The sequence below is a fragment of the Anolis sagrei genome, chromosome 4, assembly GCF_037176765.1.
Source record: "Anolis sagrei isolate rAnoSag1 chromosome 4, rAnoSag1.mat, whole genome shotgun sequence".
Lineage (NCBI taxonomy): Eukaryota > Metazoa > Chordata > Lepidosauria > Squamata > Dactyloidae > Anolis > Anolis sagrei.
This window is the reverse complement of record NC_090024.1, coordinates 112164867-112192375: the sequence shown is the minus strand read 5'-3', so window position 1 is coordinate 112192375 and position 27509 is coordinate 112164867. Positions and strand designations below refer to the sequence as shown.

General features: G+C 42.2%; 1 protein-coding gene across 2 annotated transcripts in view; it reads right to left on the bottom strand.

Annotated features, from left to right (window-relative positions):
* Positions 1 to 24680: 24680 nt before the first annotated feature.
* Positions 24681 to 27509, bottom strand: part of NR5A2 (nuclear receptor subfamily 5 group A member 2) — a 196357-nt gene continuing 193528 nt past the window's right edge. For both annotated transcript variants that reach the window (XM_060774569.2, XM_060774570.2), the window contains exon 7: positions 24681 to 25562. In XM_060774569.2, coding sequence (XP_060630552.1) covers positions 25315 to 25562 — 248 coding nt within the window. In that variant the 3' untranslated portion in view covers positions 24681 to 25314. The remainder of the gene's footprint in view (positions 25563 to 27509) is intronic.

The window sequence follows — 27509 nt, the reverse complement described above, 5'->3', positions numbered from 1 at the left end:
TGCTAGATTGGTCTGGACATGTAAGAGGGCCTTAGCTGTCTCTCCTTATTCACTCTCCTTTCCATGGCAGAGCCCCCATGGGCTATGTACTCGCATCCCTCTATGTGGCTTCTTGTACCAGATAAAGATTAGGTGGGCATTCCAATATTTATGGTATTTTGGGATGATTCCATTTCATTTGCTTGCTATGCTTTGGAAGCCATTGCTGTCCAAGACTGTAGCCATCATGTCATCATGGAGGAGCTACCGGATGTTCACAATTTTCTCAGGGCATCTGATTTTTTGGAGGATTTTTTGGTCCAGACAGCACTGCGATTCACTGTGTCAAATGTGTCAAAAGGTCAATGAATGCCATGTACAGAGGCTGGTTTTATTCCCTGTATTTTTCTTGGAGCTGTTGCACAGTGAAGATCATGTCCACTGTTCCTCTGGAGAAGTGGAAGCCATTCTGGGATTCTGGGAGGTTGTCTTCTGAGACATGTAGAAGGCAGTTTGCAAGGATTCTTGTGAGGATTTTCCTAGTGGAGGTTAGAAAGGAGATACTTCAATAGTTTCTGCCATCTGTTCTTTCCTCTTTTTGAAAAGGGTGATGCTGGAGGCATTCTTGAAGTCTGCTGGGATTTTCTCCGTAACCCACACTTTTTCAATGAGCTAGTGGAGTTGTTGTGTCAGCTCAGGTCCTCCCTCTTTAAAGATTTCAGCAGGGATCCCATCAGGTCCGCTGGCTTTGTTGTTTTTTTGTTGGTTGATGGCGTTGCTGAATTCCTCCAAACTAGGCAGTGCTGCAAGCTCATCCCTGGCTTGTTGTTGCAGGATTTGTGAGAGAACCTCTTCAGCCATGTTGGAGCTAATGTTAGAAAATGTTGACAATTTCCTCTACCTTGGCAACCACTTCTCCACAAAAAGTCAACATTGACACTGAAATACAATACCGCCTGAGCTCTGCGAGTGCAGCTTTTTTTTCAGAATGAAGCAGAGAATGTTTTGAGGATCGGGACATATGTAGGAATACAAAGGTGCTTATTTATAAAGCTATTATCCTCCCAATCCTGTTATACACCTGTGAAACGTCGACTGTCTACAGATGACACACTCAACTCCTGGAATGATTCTATCAGCGTTCCCTCTGGAAAATCCTGAAAATCTCTTGGAAAGACAGTGGATGGCAACATGCTGGAAGAAGGAAAGACCACTGGCATTGAAGCAATGCTCCTATGCCATCAACTCCGCTGGACTGGCCATGTTGTTTAAAGACCCTATCACTGTCTCCCAGAGCAGTTACTATGAAAAGCACAAAAACACGCATACTCTCTCCATCTGTCTGTGTTGCAATGAAACTTCTGCTGCCTCTGGATTTTTTTACATTAGACAATTCCACTTTAACTACCATGAAACCCTGGGTTTTGCAGTTAAGAAGATGCATTTAAAATTTCTTAGCCAAAGCACTCCAAAGCCTCACCAAACAACAAATCCAGGAGTCATGACAGTGGCTATAGTGCCATTTTTGTATACTGTGCGTGTGCCTGTAATTGCTCACTGATCAATGTTTTGTTGGCAAAAGATGTGGAGAGGCACTACAGGGGCAGATTGAAGGAAGTGTTAGATCAAGGGAACAGAAGGGCTTTGGATCTATTTGCTTAGTAGCAACGGATGGCTTTCATGATAGTTCATACTAAAGCTTGGAGTGGACTCGCTGCACCAGTGATGGGGAAGTCAGCAGGAGTGCTGGACGAAAACCTACTCTGGTTCATAGATGTTGCTGTTGCTGTTGCTGTGTATCTTCAAGCCATTTCCAACTTAGAGCAAGGCTAAGATGAACCTATCACAGAGTTTTCTGAGAGTGCATGACTTGTTCAAAGTCATCCAGTGAGTATTCATGGCTGAGTGGGGATCTGAACCCTAGTCTCCAGAGTTGTAGTTCAGCACCAAACCACAATACAATGCTATGCTGGCTACTTTCCTCTGCTCTTGAATCAAGGCAGGTTGAGGAAATACTCCAGCCCTGAAGATACGAGGGTTGAATGAAAAGTAATGCTTCCATTTATTATTTTCAATTAAATGGAAGCATTACTTTTCATTCAATTGTGTATAATTGAAAATCCAGCAGAGACAATTCAAAAATGGTTGGAAAAGATAGAAGAATATGGGAAGGTCTCGGGGCTCAAGGTTAACAGAATGAAGACGAAAATCCTAACGAAGAACATGGACAAAGCAAAGAAACTCAGACTGGAGAACATCTCGAAGATCTGCACAACCAATAAGATAAGATACTTGGGAATTAACCTGACGTCTAGCAATTCCCAATTGGTTAAGAATAATTTTGAGCACACATGGAACGAAATGCGGAAAAAGTTGGAAGGATGGAGGCAGTTAAATCTAAGTCTCCTGGGCAGAATTGCCCTCATTAAGATGAACCTTCTTCCAAGAATGATCTTTTTATTCCAGACACTCCCGGTGATCAGAACCAATCATCTATTCACCCAATGGAAAAAAGACATAATGAAATTCATCTGGTGCGGGAAGAAGGCAAGAATTAAATACAAAACAATGATAGACTCCCGTGAGAGAGGCGGCTTCGGCCTCCCCAGCCTTCAACTATACTATGAGGCATGCGCCCTTTCCTGGGTCAAGGAATGGTCTACATTAAAAAAGAAAAAAACTCTTAAACCTTGAAGGTTTCAATATCAGAAGAGGATGGCACGCGTATATGTGGCACGATAAGGCCAAAATAGAAAGAAACTTCACCAATCACTTCATAAGAGCTGCGCTCCTGAAAGCCTGGGAGAAACACAAGGCGAAATTATACTGTAAAACCCCTCTCTGGCTGTCCCCCTTGGAAGCGGTCCATAAAAGAGAAATACCTTACGATAGATGGCACACTTACAAAACTCTTCTGGAGAGGAGAGAAGGCCAATGGAAAATGAAATCGCTAGACTCCCTCCGAGAATTGGACGAGAAGTTATCCTGGCTTCACTACATGCAAATAGCAGACTGCTATAAGTCTGATAGAAAAAAGGACTTTTCCTCTCAAGAGACTTTATGGGACACCATCATGAAAAAAGACAGAAAAGTGGTGAGAGCTCTACACAGCAAGCTGTTGGAATGGGAGACCGAACGAGAAGTGGTAAAAGAGAATATGGTCAACTGGGCAGCCGATTTCGGTCATTCTATTCTTCTCAGTGAGTGGGAGTCCGTATGGAAAGGAAAACTAAAATTTGCAAAATCCGCCAGCATAACGGAAAATTGGCAAAAAGTCTTCCATCGCTGGTACCTGACACCCCAAAAGATGGCGAAATTTCACAAAGGGAACAACAGTGACTGCTGGAAGTGTGGGTCCCATATAGGCACCCATTACCACACCTGGTGGCAGTGTAGTAGAGTCAGGTGCTTCTGGCGGGAGGTACACAGGGAAGTGCAGAGGATCTTGCAGATAAAAATGGAGTTGAAAGCGGAATACTTCTTGTTACATCTGCTAGACTTCCAGATTGATATTAACAAGGACATGTTATTGTTTCATCTCTCTGCAGCTGCAAGAATTGCCCTCGCTAGCAAGTGGAAGACCAAGGAGATACCAACAATTGACTCTTGGCTTTTAAAGATCAGGGACTTGATGGAGCTGGATACACTTGCTACTTTGGCATATGATACCAGCAAGAAACGCAGGATCGACTGGCAGCCGTTCAGGCTTTATTTAAAGGAGAGGAAAAACATCACTTTAGGAGACTAGGGTAGTTGCATAGTCGGTATAGGAATAAGCACTATTCTTTTTATTTATGCCAGTAATTATGACCCTGCTGTACCCACTTAGGGAAGTCCAACCAGTGTTGATTTCTGTCTGTTGTTTTTAATGATCGATGGATGTATGCTTGTTTGTCACACATTGAAAGAATGTTTTTTTCCACACTTTCTTTGTACCATCCCTCCACCCCCTTCACCCCTCCCTGTACCCCCCACCCTTCTGCCCCTTCCCTGCCCCCATCCTACCTATTCCCTCCCCTTCCCCCCTTCCCCACTGGACAGCATTCTGCTCCAGGTTTTCTTTCTTGATATAGGTGCTCACAATTGTATGTCTCTATTGTTTGTCTAAAAACTGAAAAACCTTGAATAAAGATTATTTATTAAAAAGAAAAGAAAAGTAATGCTTCCACCTTCGTTACTTGGGTTTGGATGGGAATATTTTAATAAATCAAATGCAGAAATAATCCTTAGAATGTGCTCTTTAACGACTACTATTCACTTTTCAACTAATCATATCATATCTCCTCTCAGCCTTCTCTTCTTTAGGCTAAACATGCCCAGCTCCTTAAGCCGCTCCTCATAGGGCTTGTTCTCCAGACCCTTGATCAATGCTAAGGCTTCCCACCAAAATGGAACTGTAGAGGAGAGTATACTGAACAAGCCAGTACCTGCCGCATATCAGTACAGCCATCTGTTGAGGAGTTACGAAGGTGGAGGCATTACTTTTCATTCAACCCTCGTATGATACTTCTCTGTCCGCCCATGGAGAACAAAGAAAGGGGGGCAGTAGGAAGAGAAGAAGGAGGACCTTTAAAAAGCTATCCCCTTCCTTCCAGCTGCCCTTTGTATTTGTTTGTTTGTTTGTTTATTTATTTACTTTATTTATTTGTATACCGCTCTTCTCAGCCCTTAGGCGACTCAGAGCGGTTCACAACAACAGTTTCAAATCATTAGACATTCAAATCATTAGACATACACAGTACAAATCATTAGACATTTAAAAGCATAACGATTAAGCATCAAACATCAATACATCACTACATCAATATAACAAATCCATCACGTCTCATCAATAGTATCAGAATCCAGTCCCGATATCCATTATTCCATGCTCCAATAATCAATTATCAATTGCACTGCCTAGTTGAATGCCTGTTCGAACAGCCAGGTCTTCACTCTCCTCCAGAATGCCAGTAGGGAGGGGGCCGATCTAATATCTGTAGGAAGGGCGTTCCACAGCTGAGGGGCCACCACTGAGAAGGCCCTGTCTCTCGTCCCCGCCAGGCGTGCTTGTGAAGCCGGCGGGATCGAGAGCAGGGCCTCCCCAGACTGGTTCGTAGGAGGAGATGCGTTCGGACAGGTAAGTCGGGCCAGAACCGTTTGTTGCTTCACCTGCCTTGGATTCTTATTCTCAGAGCACTTTGAGATTGATCTGCCCATACAAATCTGCAGGGTTGTTGCGTATCGTATAGTTGTCTATCAATGCCTTTCCTGAACCTGTGGCCCAGTTAGATTGTACTGTGAGTACAGCGGATGAACAGCATTGATCACGTTTCCACTTCTTCTGAAGCAAAAATAGTACAGGTTTCCTGTCATTCCTGTGACATCTCCACTCATGTTAGACTTATGGGAACTCAAAAGTGCATATGTGGCACTCTTCCTTCTGATTCTTCAAAGATGCACTTTTTTGCCTGCTGTGTGCAAAATTAAACTTCTAAACCAGCTTTATAAATCAATGTCTACAAGACCCTGTTAGCCATACCTGAGATACTTCCCTCTGGAATGCTTCGAAATGAGGTTTTTCTTTCTTTTAAAAGCTTTCTGGTCCCTACTAGGTATCTCTCCCTTGAACGGCTATGATTTGCTCAGTTCCGACTGTTTGGCTGCTATAGTTTTCTTTGTACTTAGCCTGGGGGAGAAGAACAATCTTTAGCAATCCCTTTCCCCTTTTAAATCACAAGAAAGCAAAGCGGAGGGGGGACACCTGCTATGGCAGAAGATGAAGGAGACACGAAAAAGATGTTTTAGCTTTTTAAAGTTTTAGATATTTTTTAATCCTTCCTAGATTCTTACCCACCCTTTTTCCTCTATGGCATAGCTTTGCAGATAACAGACTAGTTTTCTGCCAACACTGTGTGTAAGAGTGTGTGCGATGGTTCCTGAGAGCCTTGTTTGATTTTGACAGCAACTCAAGGAGGGTGGCGGCGTTACAAGTAGCTGTGATAGGTCACAGACAGCTCTGACAGCTTGCCACATTTAGTGACGAGAAGCAGTGCTCAAGCCTAACAGATGTGGCTCTTTGATTCGCTTTGATCGCTCCATGGCTGCTCACGAGGTCCCACTGCTGTGTGTCATTTTCATTGCAAAGGCGGACTTCTGGTATCAAGTGACTACTGCTGGGACTGAAAGGGGTGGTCAGCCTTATGCAGAAAGTCAGGCCTCTCTCCTTAGGGCATGGACTAGACATAATAATAATAATAATTTAAACATTCCTGTCTCCCTCACGCTCCGGTTTCTTGAAGGAGGTTATTTTAGGGTGTAAAAACATAGAGATTAAGGAGACAACCTATGGGGGGAAAGTGGGAAGGACCTCCTGAAGTTAAACAAGCAAACAATCATGTTCCTTTCAGTATCTACCCAACCCTTGCAATATTCCGATGTGTGGAACTGATATGAAAAAAAATTGGAAAATTTTTCACATAAGTATAGTTTTGTAGAGCAGAAAGGGTAGGTGCTCCGTGTTTGCACCCGCCAAGCACTCAGGGCAGTCTCCAAATCTCTTTAAAAATTGGACAAAATAATTTTCATGCAAGAATTGATCTATAAAAGAAAAAAAGGAAGGAAGGAAGGAAGGGTGATAATGGCCACATCATCTCCGTATACGAACCCACACGATCTCTCCGATCATTTGGAGAGGCCCTGCTCACGATCCCTCCTGCGTCGCAAGCACGATTGGTGGGGACGAGGGACAGGGCCTTCTCCGTGGTGGCCCTCTGACTCTGGAACTCTCTCCCCAAGGACATCAGACACACCCCAACATTGGCAGTCTTTAGGAAGAGCTTGAAGACGTGGTTGTTCCAGTGTGCCTTGCCACAGGCATGTAGCCCGGGGGGGGGGGGGGGGGGTTGGGGGTTGGGGGGCTTCAGCCCCCCCCCGAAATTCTGATGGTGGTCCACGAGAAGGCCTTACTGGTACATTATTTAAACTGTTATGTTTATTCATATCATGATCTGATCACCATGCTCAATATATCCCATATGCATGGGGGTATTGGGGTAACGATACAAAAGGTTTGCTAAGGTAGACCCTCTTTCACTCAGACTCAGTCCCCCCCCAAAACCAAACTCAGCCCCCCCCCCCCGAAACAAAATCCTGGCTACAGGCCTGCCTTCCCAGAATAGGAAACTCCAAGCATCATGTCCCAAATGCACATTATTAGAGATTTAAGATTGTCTGCACACCGCACCTATCTCCAAAAACCTATCCATTTCACCTGTCACGTCCAGCATTTTTAAAATTTTTAATCATTACATTTGGCCCGGCCTTAGTTTTAAATGTGTCGTGGTGTTATTGTCTAATGTTTACTGCTAGTCTTTTAATGTTTATTGTTTTGTTTTATGGGTTTATGAGTTTATTTGTTGTTGTATTTGTTATGCTGTTGTTTTATTGATGTGTTGGGCCTTGGCCTCTTGTAAGCTGCACCGAGTCCTTCGGGAGATGTTAGCGGGGTATAAATAAAGGATTATTATTATTATTATTATTATTATTATTAGGGGAAAATGGAAGGAAAAAGGAAGAGGGGCGACCAAGGGCAAGATGGATGGATGGGATCCTTGAAGTGACTGGCTTGACCTTGAAGGAGCTGGGGGTGGTGATGGCCGACAGGGAGCTCTGGCATGGGCTGGTCCGTGAGGTCACGAAGAGTCAGAAATGACTGAACGAATGAACAAGTGATTTAGCAACACTCTTGTGTTGTCGTAGAAAGGACAAGTTGAGCAAAGAACCGTGTTCCCAATATTCCAGGCTTCAGTACAATATATTTTACTACCGATCCACCACCAGTACACCGATCTTGGAAGACAACCCTACTCGGACAACGAGGGATCACCTAAGTAGACAATATATTATACTGAATAAACATACATAATGATACATTTCAATGCTCATGTCGGATATTTTGTGAGGTCCCAAAGATGTGCTAGACCTCACTCATATTTAGCACCCTGCTATTTGTCAATGATGATCTTTTTATTTTAAACACGAACCATTTTCAAAACTGTTCAAAATGTTCAGTTTTGTCTTCAGGATTTTTATATTCCAACATAGAAATTCTGATGATGAAAACAAAATGGTGAAGTCTTTTAGTGATCTCTCTTTCAGATGTGAACTCTGTCAGATTGTAAGGCATTCTTAGACCCATTCTACACTGTTATATAAAATCCAGATTATATGCTTTGAACTGGATTATATGGCAGCGTAGACTCATACAATCCAGTTCAAACCGGTAGCACAGTGGGTTAAAGTGCTGAGCTGCTGAGCTTGGTTCGATTCCGGGGAGCGACGTGAGCTTCCGCTGTCAGCCTTAGCTTCTGCCAACCCAGTAGTTCGAAAACATGCAAAATGTGAGTAGATCAATAGGTACCGCTCCGGCGGGAAGGTAACAGCGCTCCATGCAGTCATGCTGGCCACATGACCTTGGAGGTGTCTGTGGACAACGCCGGTTCTTCAGCTTAGAAATGGAGATGAGCACCACACCCCAGAGTCAGACATGACTGGACTTAATGTCAGGGCACAACCTTTACCTTTTTAATCTGGATTATATGGAAGTGTAGATAGGGCACACAAATGGAGTCTATCACAAATGGAATAATATTACATGTCACTTATCCAATACTAAACAGCCAATACTATCAGAAAGTTAATACCAATGGATGTGAAATAGTGTAAGAATATTATCATGTCAGGTTTTACAATGTATTGTAATGTAATATAGTTGAGTCATGCACTGCTAATTGGCTTCTATTGAAAATGCTGAGTCATGCATTAACTGTATATAGGGAATCATTTGGGGAATGTGTTCTGGCCTAGTCCAGGTGATTGTGAATGATGTAATCCTGGGTCTGAGTTAAGTTAATGAGTTGGGAACCAATCAGAGATTGCTATGTGTGATTGTATAGAATTGTATATAAGGAAGTCATGTACAGTGTATATTTCTCCTTGTGCTGTGATGTTGTTCGTCGAAGGCTATATGTAATTAAAAGAACCTGTCTGCAAAGACAAGATATAACTGTGTGCTGTGGTAAGTTTGTAATATCTTCTAGACTGGGGGAAAGACAATGGTAAAACTGACAATGGCCGGGCATGTGCTCAAGTGTCTGTAAAAGGTTCCAGAGTGACCTCAGGCTGTGGAAGCAGTTGACTGAAAATACTGTGCAGGAAGAAGCTACTGGAAAGCACTGAAGTTGTGCAACTGATCTGCTGCTGAATTGTGAAGTTAATCTCAACATATCAACTATAAAACTCCACCAAGTGAACATGAAGGGTTGGAAATGGGAATCCAGATAAGAACTGAAACTAGGCCTGTCAGAGATTTTAATGTAGATCACAATTCCCCAACTTACCATATGTACTAGACTACAGCTCCCATTCTCCCCAGTCAGGAGGAAGGCTGACCTAGGATAGTCTGCAGTCTCCGGTCAGCCTTGCTTGAACAGATGCTTCAGTATCAATGCAACCATTCATCAGAGTTATATTTTGTAAAATCAAGGGCTCAGCAAACTTGGATAGGGTGACATTCTGTTTATAGTGAAGAAGGTGAAGACTTCCAAATTGTTTCCATACTTTGAAACCGTTTTTTTACAACTGCAGCCTATCATAGCCAACATCAGTGCATAGTTGCACTATTTCACTGAGCGGGTGTGCTAGGAAAAGGCTATAACACAAAACCAGAATAATTTAAGGTTAATATATATATTTTAAAACTAGCTGTACCCATCACGCGTTGCTGTGGCCCAGTCAGGTGATCTGGGAAATAAAGTAATGACAAAGTGTTGTAATTTCTTTATGCTTGTTGGGTAAGCAGTATTTCTTGTTGTTTCTTTGTCAGTGTTGATGTGGAGACTGTCTGTTTTCCCTACTCCGGAGCATGCAACATGTAATTGTCCTTCTTTAGGGGTCCCTTTCAAATCTATGATACTATACCTCTCTCTGTGTGAATTATATCTATCTATATCTATGGAGACAGGAAAGCCTAGAGAAGACAATTATGCTGGGGAAAGTGGAAGGCAAAAAGAAGAGGAGCCGACCAAGGGCAAGATGGATGGATGGCATCCTTGAAGTGACTGGACTGACCTTGAGGGAGCTGGGGGTGGTAACGGCCGACAGGGAGCTCTGGCGTGGGCTGGTCCATGAGGTCACGAAGAGTCAGAGACGACTGAACGAATGAACAACATATCTATGGCTGGATGGCTCTTTGTCAGGAGGGCTTTAATTATGTTTTCTTGCCCTGGGAAGGGAGTTGGACTGGATGGCCTTAAGTATGGGGGTTCTGCATGGGAAGTTTGCCCCAATTCTGTCATTGGTGGGGTTCACAATGCTCTTTTATTGCAGGTGAACTATAAATCCCAGTAACTACAACTCCCAAATATCAAGGTCTATTTCCCCCAAACTCCATCTGTGTTCCTTTTTGGGCATATGGAATATTTGTGCAAAGTTTGGTCCAGATCCATCATTGTTTCAATCCACAGTGCTCTCTGGATGTAGGTGAATTACAACTCCCAAACTCAAGGTCAATGCCCACCAAACCCTTCTAGCATTTTCTGTTGGTCACGGGAGTCCTGTGTGCCACGTTTGGTTCAATTCCATCATTGGTGGAGTTCAGAATGGTCTTGGATTGCAGGTGAACTATAAATCCCAACAACCACAACTCCCAAATGAGAAAATCATTTTTTTTAGTGAAGGACATACATTGGGTTGTTGGGTGTCTTGTGTCCAAATTTGGCAGCAATTTGTCCAGTGGTTTTTGAGTTCTGTGAATACCACAAACTAACATTACATTTTTATTTATATAGATGAACAATATTTTCACCAATAAGTGAAAAAGATCTGTTTGATTGTGTTCATAGCATAAGTCTTAAGTATTTTAAGTGGGTTCAGTCACAAAGTCCAGATGAAATAATGAAGCGTATTTAACCATTTCGTCAACATTGTGGTGTTTTATTTCCATAATCTGTACACACTGGGTCAAGCAAAGCATTGTATGCCAAATACAAATTAACATCGCCTTCAAATGAATGAACAAATAAATCACCATCCTTTCAGGCTTTGTTAACACTGTCACTTCCCTTTTTTGCTGCTTTTTATAAACATAAAAAAACCCCAAGATTATGGCAACAAGAATGATTGACAATTGGAAAATAGAGGGAGAAAATATGGAGGCCGTGATAAACTTTGTATTTTTAGGTGCAAAGATTACTGCAGATGCAGACTGTGGCCAGGAAATCAGAAGACACTTACTTCTTGGGAGGAGAGCAATGTCCAGTCTCGATAAAATCGTAAAGAGTAGAGACATCACACTGACAACAAAGATCCGCCTAGTCAAAGCCATGGTATTCCCTGTAGTAACCTACGGATGTGAGAGCTGGACCTTAGGGAAGGATGAGCGAAGGAAGATCGATGCTTTTGAACTGTGGTGTTGGAGGAAAGTTCTGAGAGTGCCTTGGACTGCGAGAAGATCCAACCAGTCCATCCTCCAGGAAATAAAGCCCGACTGCTCATTGGAGGGAAGGATACTAGAGACAAAGTTGAAGTACTTTGGCCACATCATGAGAAGACAGCAAAGCCTAGAGAAGACAATTATGCTGGGGAAAGTGGAAGGTAAAAGGAAGAGGGGCCGACCAAGGGCAAGATGGATGGATGACATCCTTGAAGTGACTGGACTGACCTTGAAGGAACTGGGGGTGGTGACGGCCGACAGGGAGCTCTGGCGTGGGCTGGTCCATGAGGTAACGAAGAGTCGGAGACGACTGAACGAATGAACAACATAAAATGCCTTCCAACTTGAAGTCCAAGGCTGGTGAGTGAGGTTCATCTTGACAGGACAAAATCAGAGCTAGCCCTAATGTTAGGTAGAGTGATGTGGCCATCTTAGACATTGAATGAGAGAGTGTCATGAAAAGCCAGCAAATTATGGTGGCAATTCTGCTTTAGATGCAAAAACAACTTGTCAGGAATGGCTGGAGTTTGCCGTATCAGTGCTGTAGTGAATCTACCCTATATATCCATGTAAAGGTCTAAATTTTTTAGTAAACATAAATTAAAAACTTAGGTAGATTTATCAATTTTTTTTGTCGTGTCAGGAGCGACTTGAGAAATTGCAAGTCGCTTCTGGTGTGAGAGAATTGGCTGTCTGCAAGGACATTGCCCAGGGGATGCCCAGATGATTTTGATCGTTTTTATCATTCTTGTGGGAGGCTTCTCTCATGTCCCCACATGAGGAGCTGGAGCTGATAGAGGGAGCCCATCCACCTCTCCCAGGATTCGAACCTGCGACCTGTCAGTCTTCAGTCCTGCTTATCGAAAAGGACCCATCTCCTCTTTGAGTAGAATAGTGTAAGGCAACAGCTTAGTCCATTCCTGGAGATCCTCTGAGGCAGTAATGGTGCTTTCAGCCCTCCATGGAATGACCCCCCACTTGTCCATGGGTAATATCAAAATCTATAATATTGCCCCAAACCTGCTGTCAACGTATACATAAGGTCTACTTATATATTAGTATATCGTATCTTATCCAATTTGTTGCTGATCCACTCCTTTGGGCTTCACGCAAATCTACCATTTGTCAAAATATATGATCCTGTGCTTTTCTTTCCAAGTTCTGGCCAAATAGCTTAACCATTGGTTCATTTCATCGAATTCAAGGTCTGCCCAAGGGCTGCTTGTGGTCTCTTGGTATCCACAAACAAAAGACAACCAATTGACATGTCGACTAACGGCCTGGATACCAAGAGACCACCTGAATATATACGGTTCTTCAAATATGCTATCCATGGTACTGAACCAATTTTTGAGGCATCAGCCCTCCACATTGTAGGTTTTCACTTTTGCAAATGTGATTATCCATGGATCTGATTAATATCTTCTCTCTCAGACTCTCCAAGTTCTCTGGTGGAAATAGCACCGGGACTGTGGCGCAGCTGGCTGGGAGTCAGCTGTATTAAGATCACTACTGACTAAAAGGTCATGAGTTCGAAGCTAGCCAGGGTCGGAGTGAGCTTCTGACCAATTTGTGTAGCTTGCTGTCGACCTTTGCAGCCCAAAAGACAGTTGCATCTGTCAATTTAGGCACCACTTATGCGGGGAGGCTAATTTATGATGCCATAAAAATCTCCAGCACGCATGCAAAGAATGAGGAAGTACTTCACCAGTGTCACAAATGGACGGTGAAGCGACAGCACCCCGTGGTGGCCAGAATACCCTCATGAAAAAAGCTGGAATGTTAAATAGCCTCTGTGTGTCTGTCTATATATGTTGTGCGTCTATGTCATTGAATATTTACCATGTATATGTACATTGTAATCCGCTCTGAGTCCCCTGCAGGGTGAGAAGGGTGGAATATAAATACTGTAAATAAAAAAAAATGAGCCATGCCACTGTGGTTTTGGGATGCTGTACTTATTGTCTTTGGAAACTGGGAGGAGTTGCCATTAATACTGCGTCTCTTGGGTTGTTCCTGGCCAAAATGCACAATGAGATAGAGCAATGTCATAACATGAATTTGGCTCTCCAAGTCTCCTATAGTCCCATTTTTTCAGGCCCATAATCCTTTTCACTGGGAAAAGCCAGGGATTCAGATTGGGATCATCTGTATGCAGTGGTACTTGTGTACTCATTAGGGACTAAATACAATGTACGGTGTATATGTGTTGAATGGACACTTCAGTGTGTGTGTGTGTATATATGAGTGCATGAATGGGTGAGGCAATCACATGGAATAATTGTAACAGTTTAATATCACTTTCATTGTTATGGTTCTTGCTTGCATCAAATTCTAACAACCTCATGCAAAAAACAGGTTTCCATGTTTTATTTGTCGTGTCAGGGCAACCAGGTGAGGAACACATCTCACCACACTAAAACAGTGTGGAACACATCTCACCACACTAAAACAGTGTGGAACACATCTCACCACACTAAAACAGTGTGGAACACATCTCACCACACCAAAACAGTGGATGTGGCTCTTAATGAGACATGCCGCATTATTATGGGGTGTCTGCGCCCTACACCACTGGAGAAATTACACTGCTTAGCTGGTATTGCACCACCTGACATCCGCCAGGAAGTAGCAGCCAATAATGAAAGGACCAAGGCAGAGACATCTCCAGCCCATCCCCTGTTTGGGTATCAGCCAGCACGTCAATGACTTAAATCTAGAAATAGTTTTCTAAGATCTACAGAGACACTCGCTGGAATACCCCAGCAAGCGAGAGTCCAAAAGTGGCAGGCTCAAACCCAGAACCTCAACCAATGGCTGATACCAAATGAGAGACTTCCCCCTGGGCACACAGAGGACTGGGTGACTTGGAAGGCGCTGAACAAACTGCACTCTGGCACCACAAGATGCAGAGCCAACCTTCGGAAATGGGGCTACAAAGTGGAATCCTCGATATGCGAGTGTGGAGAAGAGCAAACCACTGACCATCTGCTGCAATGCAACCTGAGCCCTGCCCAGGCATGTAGCCGGGGGGGGGGGGGCTTGAGGGGCTTCAGTGGCTTCAGTCCCCCCCTGAAATTCTCATGGTGGTTCGCGAAAAGGCCTTACTGGTGCATTATTTAAACTGTTATGTTTATTCATATCATGATCTTATCACCATACTCAATATATCCCATATGCATGGGGGTATTGGGGTAATGATACAAAAGGTTTGCTAGGGTAGACCCTCTTTCACTCAGACTCACCCCCCCCCCCGAAACTCAGCCCCCCCAAAACCCCCCTGAAAAAAATTCAGCCCCCCCCCCCCGAAACGAAATCCTGGCTACGGGCCTGGCCCTGCCACATGTACAATGGAGGACCTTCTTGCAGCAACACCAGAGGCGCTCCAAGTGGCCAGATACTGGTCAAAGGACATTTAATCAACTACCAAACTCACAAATTTTGTATTTTGTCTGTTTGTTTGCTTTGTTCTGTTAGAAATGTAATATAATTGACTGGTTGCCCTGACATGAGGTTTCCATGTGATGCAGCCTTAACTGTTGATGTGGTATCAAAGTGCTACAACTCTGTACTACGGATACACTCTGTTGTTCTGCTCATGCAGCTCACCAGTTCAAATAAGGATTTTTCTGTATTAAACCTCGTTGTAAAACTTCGGAACAAATGTACTCAGACATTTAAGTTGAGATATCTTTCTCTGCTTCAAAACTATTTCTGCTTTCATCCGAAGGATTGAATCAATCATTATTGAAGTTTTCAACATTTTTAAAAAACAGTGAAGTTATCATAAAAACAATTTTAAAATGATCGGAATGGCCATATCAATATTTATTGAAATACTGGAAATAAAAATCCATTGGTGTTGAGAAAATTCCTGGCAAGAACTGACATGAAACAACATGAACTTTACAGATACAGTAAGAGACCTTTTAACAAGTAACTGCACATTCTAAAAGAGTCGCATGGATTCAAAAGCCAGGCAGCTGCAGAATATAGTTGTCATTACAAATATTCAGACACTACAGTTTGTCTGGTTACAAACACCGAACAACGATAAGAAACCAGCCAAAGCCAAAACCGTTGTGTTTTAGTCTGCTTTTACTCATATGCCATCAATAAAGCAATTGTAAGTAAATGTCTGATTACAAAGTGGTTAGCAATTAACATTCATTTTGCAAATTGGGAAAACTGGAGGGATTTCAGGAATCCACAGGTATTGGCTACTATATGTCCTGCCATTTCTACTCATGATTATTTGCCTTTAACATCTTTACCTTAACGAATTGGTTTTATCTAAAGAGAGCTGTGCTTTGCTCAGAGGCGGCCCTAGGTAATTTTCAACGGTAAGCAAACAGTATTTTGGTGCCCCCCCCCCCAACCAATCATTGATATATATTTTCTGTTCGTCATGGGAGTTCTGTGTGCCATATTTGATTCAGTTCCATCTTTGGTGGAGTTCAGAATGCTCTTTGATTGTAGGTGAACTATACATCCCAGTAACTACAACTCACATATGTCAAGGTCTATTTTCCCCCAAGAGTGCCTCAAGAGCGCCCCTGGGCAAAACCAACTATACTGCGAATGCTTACTTTGCGTAATGGTTGAGCCGCCCCTGGCTTTGCTAGTTATTTTGTTTTTAGTGAAATGTTTCGAAAGAACAAAAAGGTCAAGGGGTTTACAAAATGTAGACAGGTGAATGTCATATTTACCTTTAATTGCTGCTGATGCTAACTTGTTTTCTAACTTATATAAAACTATCATATATATTGGGTGAAAGATTTTCAAAGACATAGCTAATGGGATATGGTGTCGGAAAAAAAATAGAAGAGTTGCCTATTGTTTGATAACCTCATTTCTTTTTTTTTCGTGTCAGGAGTGACTCCTGTGTGAGAGAATTGGCCGTTTGCAAGGAGGTTGCCCAGGGGACGCCTGGATGAGTTAATGTTTTTATCATCCTTGTGGGAGGCTTCTCTCATGTCTCCACATGAGGAGCTGGAGCTGATAGAGGGAGCTCATCCACCTCTCCCTGGATTCGAACCTGCGACCTGTTGGTCTTCAGTCCTGCCAGCACAGGGCTTTAACCCACTGCACCACTGGGGGCTCCGATAACCCCATTATTGCTACTAATGCAAATGGTAGAACTAAGCGTCTCTTTTATAGATGGCAAATTTTTGAGTTATTGTCTCAAGCCATTGTCTCAAGACTGATACCAATGCTGCTTTATCTGCTTCTCAGTTTAGTACTTTTAGGGTATTGATGACAATTGTAGTTCTACATTAAAGTATTATGATTTCACATTAACAACCATGCCTGGGATTTATAGTGTGATGGAGTTCTCCATCTGAGAAATTATAAATTCCCTCCATAAACTGCAAAACCCAGGATTCCATAGCTGGTAAAGTGGGATGCAGTGTTATAATTGGGTTGTTGTAGGTTTTTTCGGGCTATATGGCCATGGTCTAGAGGCATTCCCTCCTGATATTTTGCCTGCATTTATGGCAAGCATCCTCAGAAGTAGTGAGGTCTGTTGGAAGTAGGAAAAGGGGTTTACATATCTGTGGAATGACCAGGGTGAGACAAAGGTCTCTTGTCTGCTGGAGCTAGGTGTGAATGTTTCAACTGATCATCCTGATTAGCATATAATGGCCTGACAGTGCCTACAGCAAACTTTTGTTGAGAGGTTATTAGATGTCCTAGTTTGTTTCCTCTCTGTTGTTGTGCTGTTGTAATTTTAGAGTTTAGAGAAAGGCACTGCAGACTACTTCAACCAGAGAAATCAGCCATAGCAGAGCACCTGATGAACCAACCTGGACACAGCATTTTATTTGAGAACACAGAAATGCTGGATCACTCTCACAACCACCATGTCAGACTACACAGAGAAGCCATTGAAATCCACAAGCATGTGGACAATTTCAACAGAAAGGAAGAAACCATGAAAATGATCAAAATCTGGCTACCGGTATTAATAAACTCTAAAATTACAACAGCACAACAACAGAGAGGAAACAAACAATGACATCTAATCACCTCTCAACAAAAGTTTGCTCTAGGCACAGTCTGGCCATTATATGCTGATCAAGGTGGTCAGTTGAAACATTCACACCTAGCTCCAGCAGACAAGAGTCCTTTGTCTCACCCTGGTCATTCCACAGATATATAAACCCTTTTTCCTAGTTCCAACAGACCTCACAACCTCTGAGGATGCTTGCCATAGATGCAGGCAAAACGTCAGGAGAGAATGTCTCTAGACCATGGCCATATAGCCCGAAAAAACCTACAACAACCCAGTGATTCCGGCCATGAAAGCCTTCGACAATACAGTGTTATAATTGTGTGGTGTGAACAAACCACAGGAGAGAGATGAAAAAAAATCTCAATTTGGTTTTCTCTTGGTTGCTTGATTTTCAGTTCTTGAGTTGACATTGTCCTTTACTTTGAGAAATTTCCCATTCTTCCGCTTCATGCATCCTAAGTGATGCAATTTTAGAAAGAAATCTAAATAAAAATTCATGAAAACCCATACAGTTTTTGTATCAATTTTTCCTCAATACATGAATTTTCGCAATTCACGTTTGAACAATGTTTTCACTAATATATGCACTTTGTGTGCAACTTTCACTAATGCATGCATTTTAATGCATCTTTGGTTGGAGCTATTCTTGAGAAATGCAATTCTTGATGGATAACAGAGTTTTCCTTCTCATCTTAGCCTAGAAGTAGCTGAATATCTTTCTCCTCTCCAGTCAAGGAAGAGTAAATGCAGTTGTGTTTCTATGGGAGTGAGGACATTGCACTCCCAAATAAGAATTCTGTCCCCAATGAAATTTTCCTTCTTGACTATGAGAGCCGTTCAGCAGTGGAACTCTCTGCCCCAGAGTGTGGTGGAGGCTCCTTCTTTGGAAGCTTTTAAACAGAGGCTGGATGACCATCTGTCAGGGGTGATTTGAATGCAATATTCCTGCTTCTTGGCAGGGGATTGGACTGGATGGCCCATGAGGTCTCTTCCAACTCTTTGATTCTATGATTTTAATCTCAAACTTCTAGCTTTGCAGAAAGTGAGACACTGAAAATTGTTCACGTGCTTTTGTTGTGTACGCAAAGCCTTGATGACTTTGTTAGCTCCTTTTTCTTTGGATGTCTAAAGCGTATTTCTAAAAGCTCAATTAAAATTTTAAGTTACTGAAATGTTTAAAAGGCACTGTATCATTGTCCAGGCGGAGGCCAAAATGGGGTGCTAAATAGAGAAGGATAGTCCATTTTACGGGGAGAGGGGGGTTGAAAGAGGGGAGGGAGTTGAAGGGGGAAAGCAATTTTTCCCATTTTTGTTGGTTATTCCCTCTCTCCACTTCCTGTTTCATACATGGCAGATGTTTCCACAAGTGTGACATGGGTGGGAGGAATAACAGAAAAACAGGAGGAAAAGGTTTTACTCCTTCAAACCCTCCTTCCCTTGTAAAATGGACTATCCATCTCCCTCTAGCACCCCCTTTTGATCTCCACCCAGATAATGACACAGTATTATATTTTAAAAAATTGGGTGGTAGAAGAATTTATTGGGAAGGGCAGAATCCCTATTTTCAAAGCACAATACACTCTCATCCTCAACTACACCTTTGAGCAAATCTATTGGTAGCAGGGCCGATTACTGATCAGGGAAACACCTCTTTCTAAAAGCTCACTCTTTCTCCATCTCACTTCCAACAACACAACTTGCTTTCGGTTCTTGTGGGTTTTTTCGGGCTATATGGCCATGTTCTAGAGGCATTTCTCCTGACGTTTCGCCTGCATCTATGGCAAGCATCCTCAGAGGTAGTGAGGTCTGTTGGAACTAGGAAAATGGGTTTATATATCTGTGGAATGACCAGGGTGAGACAAAGTACTCTTGTCTGCTGGAGCTAGGTGTGAATGTTTCAACTGACCACCTTGATTAGCATACAATGGGCTGACTGTGCCTGGAGCAATCTTTTGTTGAGAGGTGATTAGATGTCCCTGCCTGCTTCCTCTCTGTTGTTGTGCTGTTGCAATTTTAGAGTCAGCCCATTGTATGCTAATCAAGGTGGTCAGTTGAAACATTCACACCTAGCTCCAGCAGACAAGAGTTCTTTGTCCCACCCTGGTCATTCCACAGATATATAAACCCATTTTCCTAGTTATAACAGACCTCACTACCTCTGAGGATGCTTGCCATAGATGCAGGCGAAACGTCAGGAGAAATGCCTCTAGAACATGGCCATATAGCCCGAAAAAACCCACAAGAACTGAGTGATTCCAGCCATGAAAGCCTTCGACAATACATACAACTTGCTTTGATCCGCATGTAAAACCAACATTGGACCAAATTAACATAGTGACAAAATACTTAGTTCTGTACAAAAGAAATACATGTTGTCTTTGGTATATAATGTCCACGGCTTAGAAAAGAACGTTCGCAGAACAGGGCGCCTTCCCAGGTTCACTTGAAACAATGGAAGGTGCAAATCACAAAATTTACAATAGATTTTAAATAAACTATATTTAGGATTATGACGATTTACAGACATTTAACAAGCAAATGATCTTAAACTGTAAAGACCTTTGAATGTCCCTGAACTATGAAGTATAACTTGGAGACATGCTGTAATAAACACATATATTTGGCTTTTTTTTATTATTCTGGCTATATTTTTTTAATATAAAGATGAAACCAAGGAACAATAAATTAGCATCGTAATTGTCTACAATGAAAACGGTGATATACAATATAAATAAACTATTTAAAAGCCAGCAATCTTCATGAAAACAAAACAAAACCCAAGACGAACAAAGCGAAGGGAGCAGAGGATCTATACAGTTTCTACAAATGATTGTGCAGCCAATAATCGAAAACTAAAAACAAAACAATTAAAGTGTAAATGAGATTCCCTTTTTTTGATTTTAGTGTCTCACGACATACAGTAATTAAGTCCTGGTAAAACAAATTACCAATCAGAAAGCAACATTAAGGAAATCACGGCTTTTCAACATCATCACAGTTCCCCATGCCCTCCTTAGGAACTAACAAATGTAAACATGACAATCTTTTTTTCTTTTCGGAAAAAAAATGTAAAATATTAATACTTCCCCCACCCCAAACGTGTTGATCCACATCTGTACAGTTACCATTCAGAATTCTGAAATAAGGCAAAGCTTTTCATCACCGTGGCACTACATTTTATAATACTGATAACTTCATTTTGGATAAAGAGATTGTTATTTGTCCTTCTTCAATATTTGTTCGGCAGCAGACTTTGGTCTGCGTCGACATGGCAGGGTTACACTCCTGTCCTCAAATAAAAGATTATTTTTTTTTGCTTTGGAATTGTTTGCCTTAAATTATGTTATTTTTATTCCAATGGCTGTCTAAAACATGGATTGTTCTTCAAGGTAGCAGTAATACTAAACAGGTAGCGTGACTTCATCAGCTTATATATTTCGATTTCTTTTTCTTTTGCATAGGTTAAAAGCATTTTTGTCTAACAGTTTTAGCTACCTATAGTTTGACCCAGAAGTTAGTTAAAGTTGAACTACTTGGATCTTAGGTGCTGGGAACGGAGGAGGTTTCTCTTGGGGTAAAGATTAGGCTTGGGCAATCCATGGTTCTAAATGGTTCTAAAGTACTTACAAAACTAAAGTTCTGGTGGTGAAAATTTCAGAACTCTAAAAAAACTCTCAAAATTTCATAATAAATGGCAGTTCCTAATTGGTTCTGTCATTAAAATCACCAATAATGAAATAATAATTAAATTTTGAAATTTTGTTAGAGTTCTGAAATTTTCACCACCAGAACTTTAGTTTTGTAAGTATTTTAGAACCATTTAGAACCATGGATTGCCCAAGCCTAGTAAAGATTTTTTTGGTCGTGTCAGGAGCATCCTGTTGTGAGAGAATTGGCCGTCTGCAAGGACATTGCCCAGGGGACGCCCGGATGATTTTTGATGTTTTATCATCCTTGTGGGAGGCTTCTCTCATGTCCCCGCATGAGGAGCTGGAGCTGATAGAGGGAGCTCATCCGCCTCTCCCCGGATTCGAACCTGCAACCTGTCAGTCTTCAGTCCTGCCGACACAGGGGTTTAACCCACTGCGCCACCGGGGGCTCCTAAGATGCCTGTTACATTGGCAATAGGGAATGTGTGATCAGAAAATGCATAGCATTTTTTTTCTCTTGCACGGCTGAGATGTAACTCTGAACGTTGTCAAATTTTCAAAAATGGGAGTATTTCCCCCTTGAGCCAAACCATGGTATGTATGTGTCCGAGAGGTAGAGATGGAGGAAAAAGGATATACCCTTTAAATGCCAGATTCATCAATCTCACAGACCCTGGTAGAATGAAGACATAAAGACATAGCATTTTGTTTATTTTAAATTTTAATTTTAGCATGCATTTGTTACCTCTGAGTCTTCCAGGGCTTCTGTGCTTGAACAAATCAAGAAAAAACCTGACCAGAATCATGTTGGGCAATTATGAATGAGAAACCTACATTTAAATAATTGACTTTTTTGTATTTGCAATCCCTATGTAGCGCTTAGTTTAGGGCAGGGGTCCTCAAAGTACAGCCTGGGGGCCGGATACGGCCCTCCAAGGTCATTTACCCAGCCCTCGATCAGGGTCAACCTAAGTCTGAAATGACTTGAAAGCACACCACATCTCATCAGCCAAAAACAGGTCCACACTTCCCATTGAAATACTAATAAGTTTATATTTGTTCACATTGTTCATTTTAATATATTGTATTATTTTGCACTACAAATAAGTGCAGTGTGCATAGGAATTCATTCATTTTTTCCCAAATTATAATCCAGCCCTCCAACAGTTTGAGGGACTGCAACCTGGCCCTCTGTTTAAAAAGTTTGAGGACCCCTGGTTTAGGGGCAGAGGCAGCCCTAGGTAATTTTCAATGGTAAGCAAACAGTATTTTGGTGCCTCCCCCCCAACCAATAATTGATATGGAGCAGGAACAAGAGGGGCTAGGCGAGGCTCAAGGGCCCGGCCCCTTCGGGAAGAGGATCTCCCGGCAGTGACGCAAGGAAGCCGAGGTTCCCTCCGGACTGCTAGGGCTGTTGTGAGCCAAGGGGGCTCTCCTCAAGTGGTGGTCGAGGGACATTTATAGAGGCGCCTCTGCGCCCCTGGCAAAAAAAGTGTACTGCGACCGCTTACTTTGTGTAATAGATTTACCGCCCCTGTTTAGGGGATACACAGAGACTGTGAAATTAGCCCAAAGACCTACTTACTGGGATCTGTTTTGTTGTCAATTGGTAAGCAGCAGCCTGATGGTCTTATTCTCCACCTGCATGAGGGGAAATATGATATGGGTCCTGCTTTAGCCTATAACACCAGATATTATTGATGGATGGGTTGGAGACATCAGTCAGCCACTTCCTGAGTGACACGAGAACAGACTCCAATCAATAGTATCACTGTTGCCCAATATATGGTGACTGGGGAAAATCAAGACATAGAGCAGTGGTTCTCAACCTGTGGGTCCCCAGGTGTTTTGACCTACAACTCCCAGAAATCCCAGCCAGTTTACCAGCTGTTAGGATTTCTGGGAGTTGAAGGCCAAAACATCTGGGGACCCACAGGTTGAGAACCACTGACATAGAGCAATAACTATGGTGGTTATGCAGTCATAACTTCCCATCATAATTCTGGTCACGCTCTTTTAAAATAGACTAAAACAATGTTTTATAACTACTCTTAAAACTATCAGAAAGTCTGCTTGGTTCTAAGGTCTGTATGAAGCAGACCAGTCTTGGGTCTCTATCTTGGTATAGCCAGAGTTCAAATTTGGTTTAATATAGGTTGAGTTGAATTCAATAAGTCATGGTTAGAACCTCATGACAACCTATTTGTTTCAGGTTGCTTTTGATGGTCTTGGTTAGCTCATGACAACAAAAAGGTGTGGCAGTGCATATTAGCATGGGAACTTGCCCTAAAACAGTAATAGTGGACTTTTTATACTTTTGGATTGTAACTCCAATGGTTACTCACTTCTGGCTATACTGATCAGGATGATGAGAACTGCTGTCCAAGAACAGCTCAATTTGCCCAAAATGCCATCCTCATATCAGCTCATATCAATGTCTTTTGTTTGACTTTGCGGGTGATGTACTGCATACGTCTGTGCCAATTCAGAAATCAACTTCACTTGATAGATATTTTCTGTCCTTTATGTCTATACAGTAGGCTTGGGTAACCACGGAAAAATTTGGTTCTAAACTCGTTTTGTTTTTAGGGGGCCCTTGCGTTTCGTTTTTTTTAATAATTCCGAAATTTTCCTTTTAAAAATTTCAAAATATACGAAATTTCGTAAAATTACGAATCGATTCGTTAATGGCGGACGCGATTGTACAATATGCTAAAAAAAAAAAAACTCCAAATGGGACAGGGGGAACTTCTGAAGCCTCCCTCTCCCTCTGTTGTTGACTGTTGGTGTGAGAAAACAAACAACAACTATAAAACTTGCACCAGACATGCGAAAATAATTACGAAATAATTACAAAATAATAACAAAATAATTACGAAATAAATTGAAAAAATTGTTTCGAATCTAATTTACTCCTCACACTATTCCTGCATGGCTCAATATTGGATCGTAAGCTAATTTAAATACGAATTAATAACGAATTACGAAATTAACGAATGAAACCGCCCAAGCCTACTATACAGATACTCACAGGATGTGGAAGAAGTCACAGAACAGAAGGTTAGCAGAGGATAATTTGAGGTCATATGGATAAAATTACCTTTCAACATCCAAGTAATTCTCTTTAGCTTGGTTACAGGTCAAATATGGCAGGTCAAGAAATGCAACCACTTGACATCCCTATGAGGAAATACTGATTTAGTTCAAGATGATGCCCAAGAAACTGAGTAGTATCCACAAGCTTATTTGGCACTAAAAGCTTTCAGAAGCCATTCCAGCAATGACCGAGTCAGTGCATTGGAAAAACGGTCCACTGATGGGTGCTTTGGATCAGCTTAATTTCAATTCTTGTAGCCATTCTTCCTTTCTTTGCTGAAAGAGGGATACTGCCTGGCTGAATGACATGAACACAATGGCAAAAAACCAAACTTTGGACACATTAGAATGTCACACTAAACCTATGGCCAGATCCCACCCCGATATTAATGATATTTGAAGGCCCAAGTCAGATAGTCCAAAAAAAATTAAAAACCCCAGAAGAGAACAAAAAAGCAAAACAAAACCCAACAACCCAGCCTTTATTTGTTTGTTTTGGTGATGCTACTAGATATACATAATATGAAAGTGACCAATGACAGTTCTTTAATACAGATTGGTGTCACTCTTTTTTCTTTCTTTTTTGGAGAAATAAGAATTCAGTTCTTGGAAGGATGACAAAGGAAGGCTGCCATTTTGCATCCTTTGGAGGAGTTTTCAGTCCTGGTAGCCACTGAAGGGATGTAACTCATATAAGTCCCTTTTGAGTAATACAGATAAGATTTGATCCTACATTTCTCCATAGTGGTAACTGACAATGTTTTAACTTACAAGAATCACGAGTTCAGTTCCGTTTCATTTCATCGGACATTGTCAGTGGTATCTGCATCTGTTCATAACCTCCTTCCACTCTGATGATGATCAAAGTCCTTCGGGGAGCCTCTGTAGTGTTTGATTCACAGTTTTGCAATACAAATACCCTGATACATCACTTATTTGCCATTAAGTATTAGATTATTATACCATTTTTTAATTTTTGTAATCTTTGTTTTTTTTGCTAAGTTCCTTTCAACCTAGTTCTTTTAATTAGTATTGCTTGGAGCAGTTCAGAGTAATTCCCCCCCTTTTCTTGTCTCAAAAACTGTGTAAAAGGATATAATTTATGCTCTCTTTGCATGCAGCATTTCAATGAGGAGGTTATTACACGGCACATCCCCGTTCAGGTGTTTGTAGTAGAGGTATTCTTCCGCTTGCATACTGATGCCCCGTATTTCCGGGAGTCGCAGGAGAAGCTGGCCAAATTTGTCTGTCTGCTGCGGGTAGTTGCACATTGTATAGTCCAGCAAAGCAGCGTTCACTTGTTCTTGCACTCCTTCCACCAGCTGGAAGTTCTCTAGGTTTTTGACATCTGAATAAAAGTGTTTTTTTAAAAAAGAGACAACACAGAGAATTAGTACATTGATTTTTCTTTTGAAAAACGCACTTACACTCATGTAATAATAATAATAATAATAATAATAATAATAATATTTTTTGTCGTGTCAGGAGTTATAATAAAGATCAATGTTATCGTGGGCAGGGGGGACAAGCAATCCCACCGCTGCCACCAGTGTAACAGGATCAACGTTATCTTGGGCAGGGGGAAACAAGCAATCCCACCACTGCCCAACAGTGTAAAGGTGTTAACGTTCAGCTGGACACTAATTTAACCAAGACAAATGACTATAACGAGGGGGAAAAACTCTCTTATCCCACCTCAGTAATATTGTTAAGTGACCAACTGAATTAATGATGTTAGAGACCGATGTAATAGGTAGATTCGCCGCCACCACCTCAATCAATGTCTGAGGAAGACATAAGTGTGAATGTGAAAATAGGTAAAGTTTGTTCAAGCCCTTGGTTCTTCTGTGGTTGCTGCTTCTCTCACTGACTGGACTGAAAATTGAATTGTCTTTAGGTTGGCTGAGATCTAATGTGTAGGACAGACCGAGGCAGACACCAGTTTAAAGATAAAATTAGGAACAGGTTTATTTAAACTTGGTGAACAAATCAACTCTTCATGAGAGTGGTACAAAAGCGTAATGCGTTTCAGAGGCTTAGCTGGTTTAGACAAACAGTCTTCTCTCAAGACTTTAACTTTTGTTTTCTGTGAGTTCCTGGCTTCACACTGGCCCTTACACTGACACAGTGTGTCCCTGAGAACAGCCCACTGACTGCCTCACAGAGCAAACATGCATTCCTTCACTGACCCTAACATATACAGTGCTCCAGGAACCTTTGCCTTTCCTATGCTCTAACTCCAAGGCTCACTTCAAAAGTTCTCTCTGTCTAAATTTCTTCACAGCTCCCTCTTCCTAACTATCCTTCTACACTCTCCGATGTTTAAAGCTCTTCTCTCCCGCTTGTCAAAAGACACAGCCTTTTTTCCCTCTAAAACCTAACTCCTCCCCTGACTGCTCTGGCCAATCAGGAGTCGGCTGACTCCTCCCTCTTGCCTCTTAGCTCTCCTGCCTATCTCTCAACATGTCAGCTACTGACTTTCCAGGCTTCGGCCTTCCTGGCAAAAGGTTAGATTCATGACAGGAGTGACTTGAGAAACTGCAAGTCTCTTCTGGTGTGAGAGAATTGGGCGTCTGCAAGGACGTTGCCCAGGGGACGCCCAGATGATTTGATGTCTTTATCATCCTTGTGGGAGGCTTCTCTCATGTCCCCGCATGAGGAGCTGGAGGTGATAGAGGGAGCTCATCCGCCTCTCCCCGGATTCGAACCAGTGACCTGTTGGTCTTCAGTCCTGCTGGCATGGGGGTTTTACCCACTGCGCCACCGGGGGCTCCATAATAATAATAATAATAATAATAGGAGCCCCCGGTGGCGCAATGGGTTAAAGCACTAGCTGCTGAGCTTGTTGATCGAAAGGTTGCAGGTTCGATTCCGGGGAGCGGCGTGAGCTTCCGCTGTCAGCCCTAGCTTCTGCCAACCTAGCAGTACGAAAACATGCAAATGTGAGTAGATCAATAGGTACCGCTCTGGCGGGAAGGTAACGGCGCTCCATGCAGTCATGCCAGCCATGACCTTGGAGGTGTCTACGGACAACGCTGGCTCTTCGGCTTAGAAATGGAGATGAGCACCACACCCCAGAGTCAGACATGCCTGGACTTAATGTCAGGGGACTACCTTTACCTTTACTACTACTACTGCTACTACTACTACTACTACTACTAATAATAATAAAGCTTTATTTATACCCCGCTACCATCTCCCGCAGGACTCGGTGTGGCTTACAAAAGGCCGAGCCCAAATACATCATAAAAGCATAACAACAATACAATGATAAATAACTCACAACAAAGCAAAA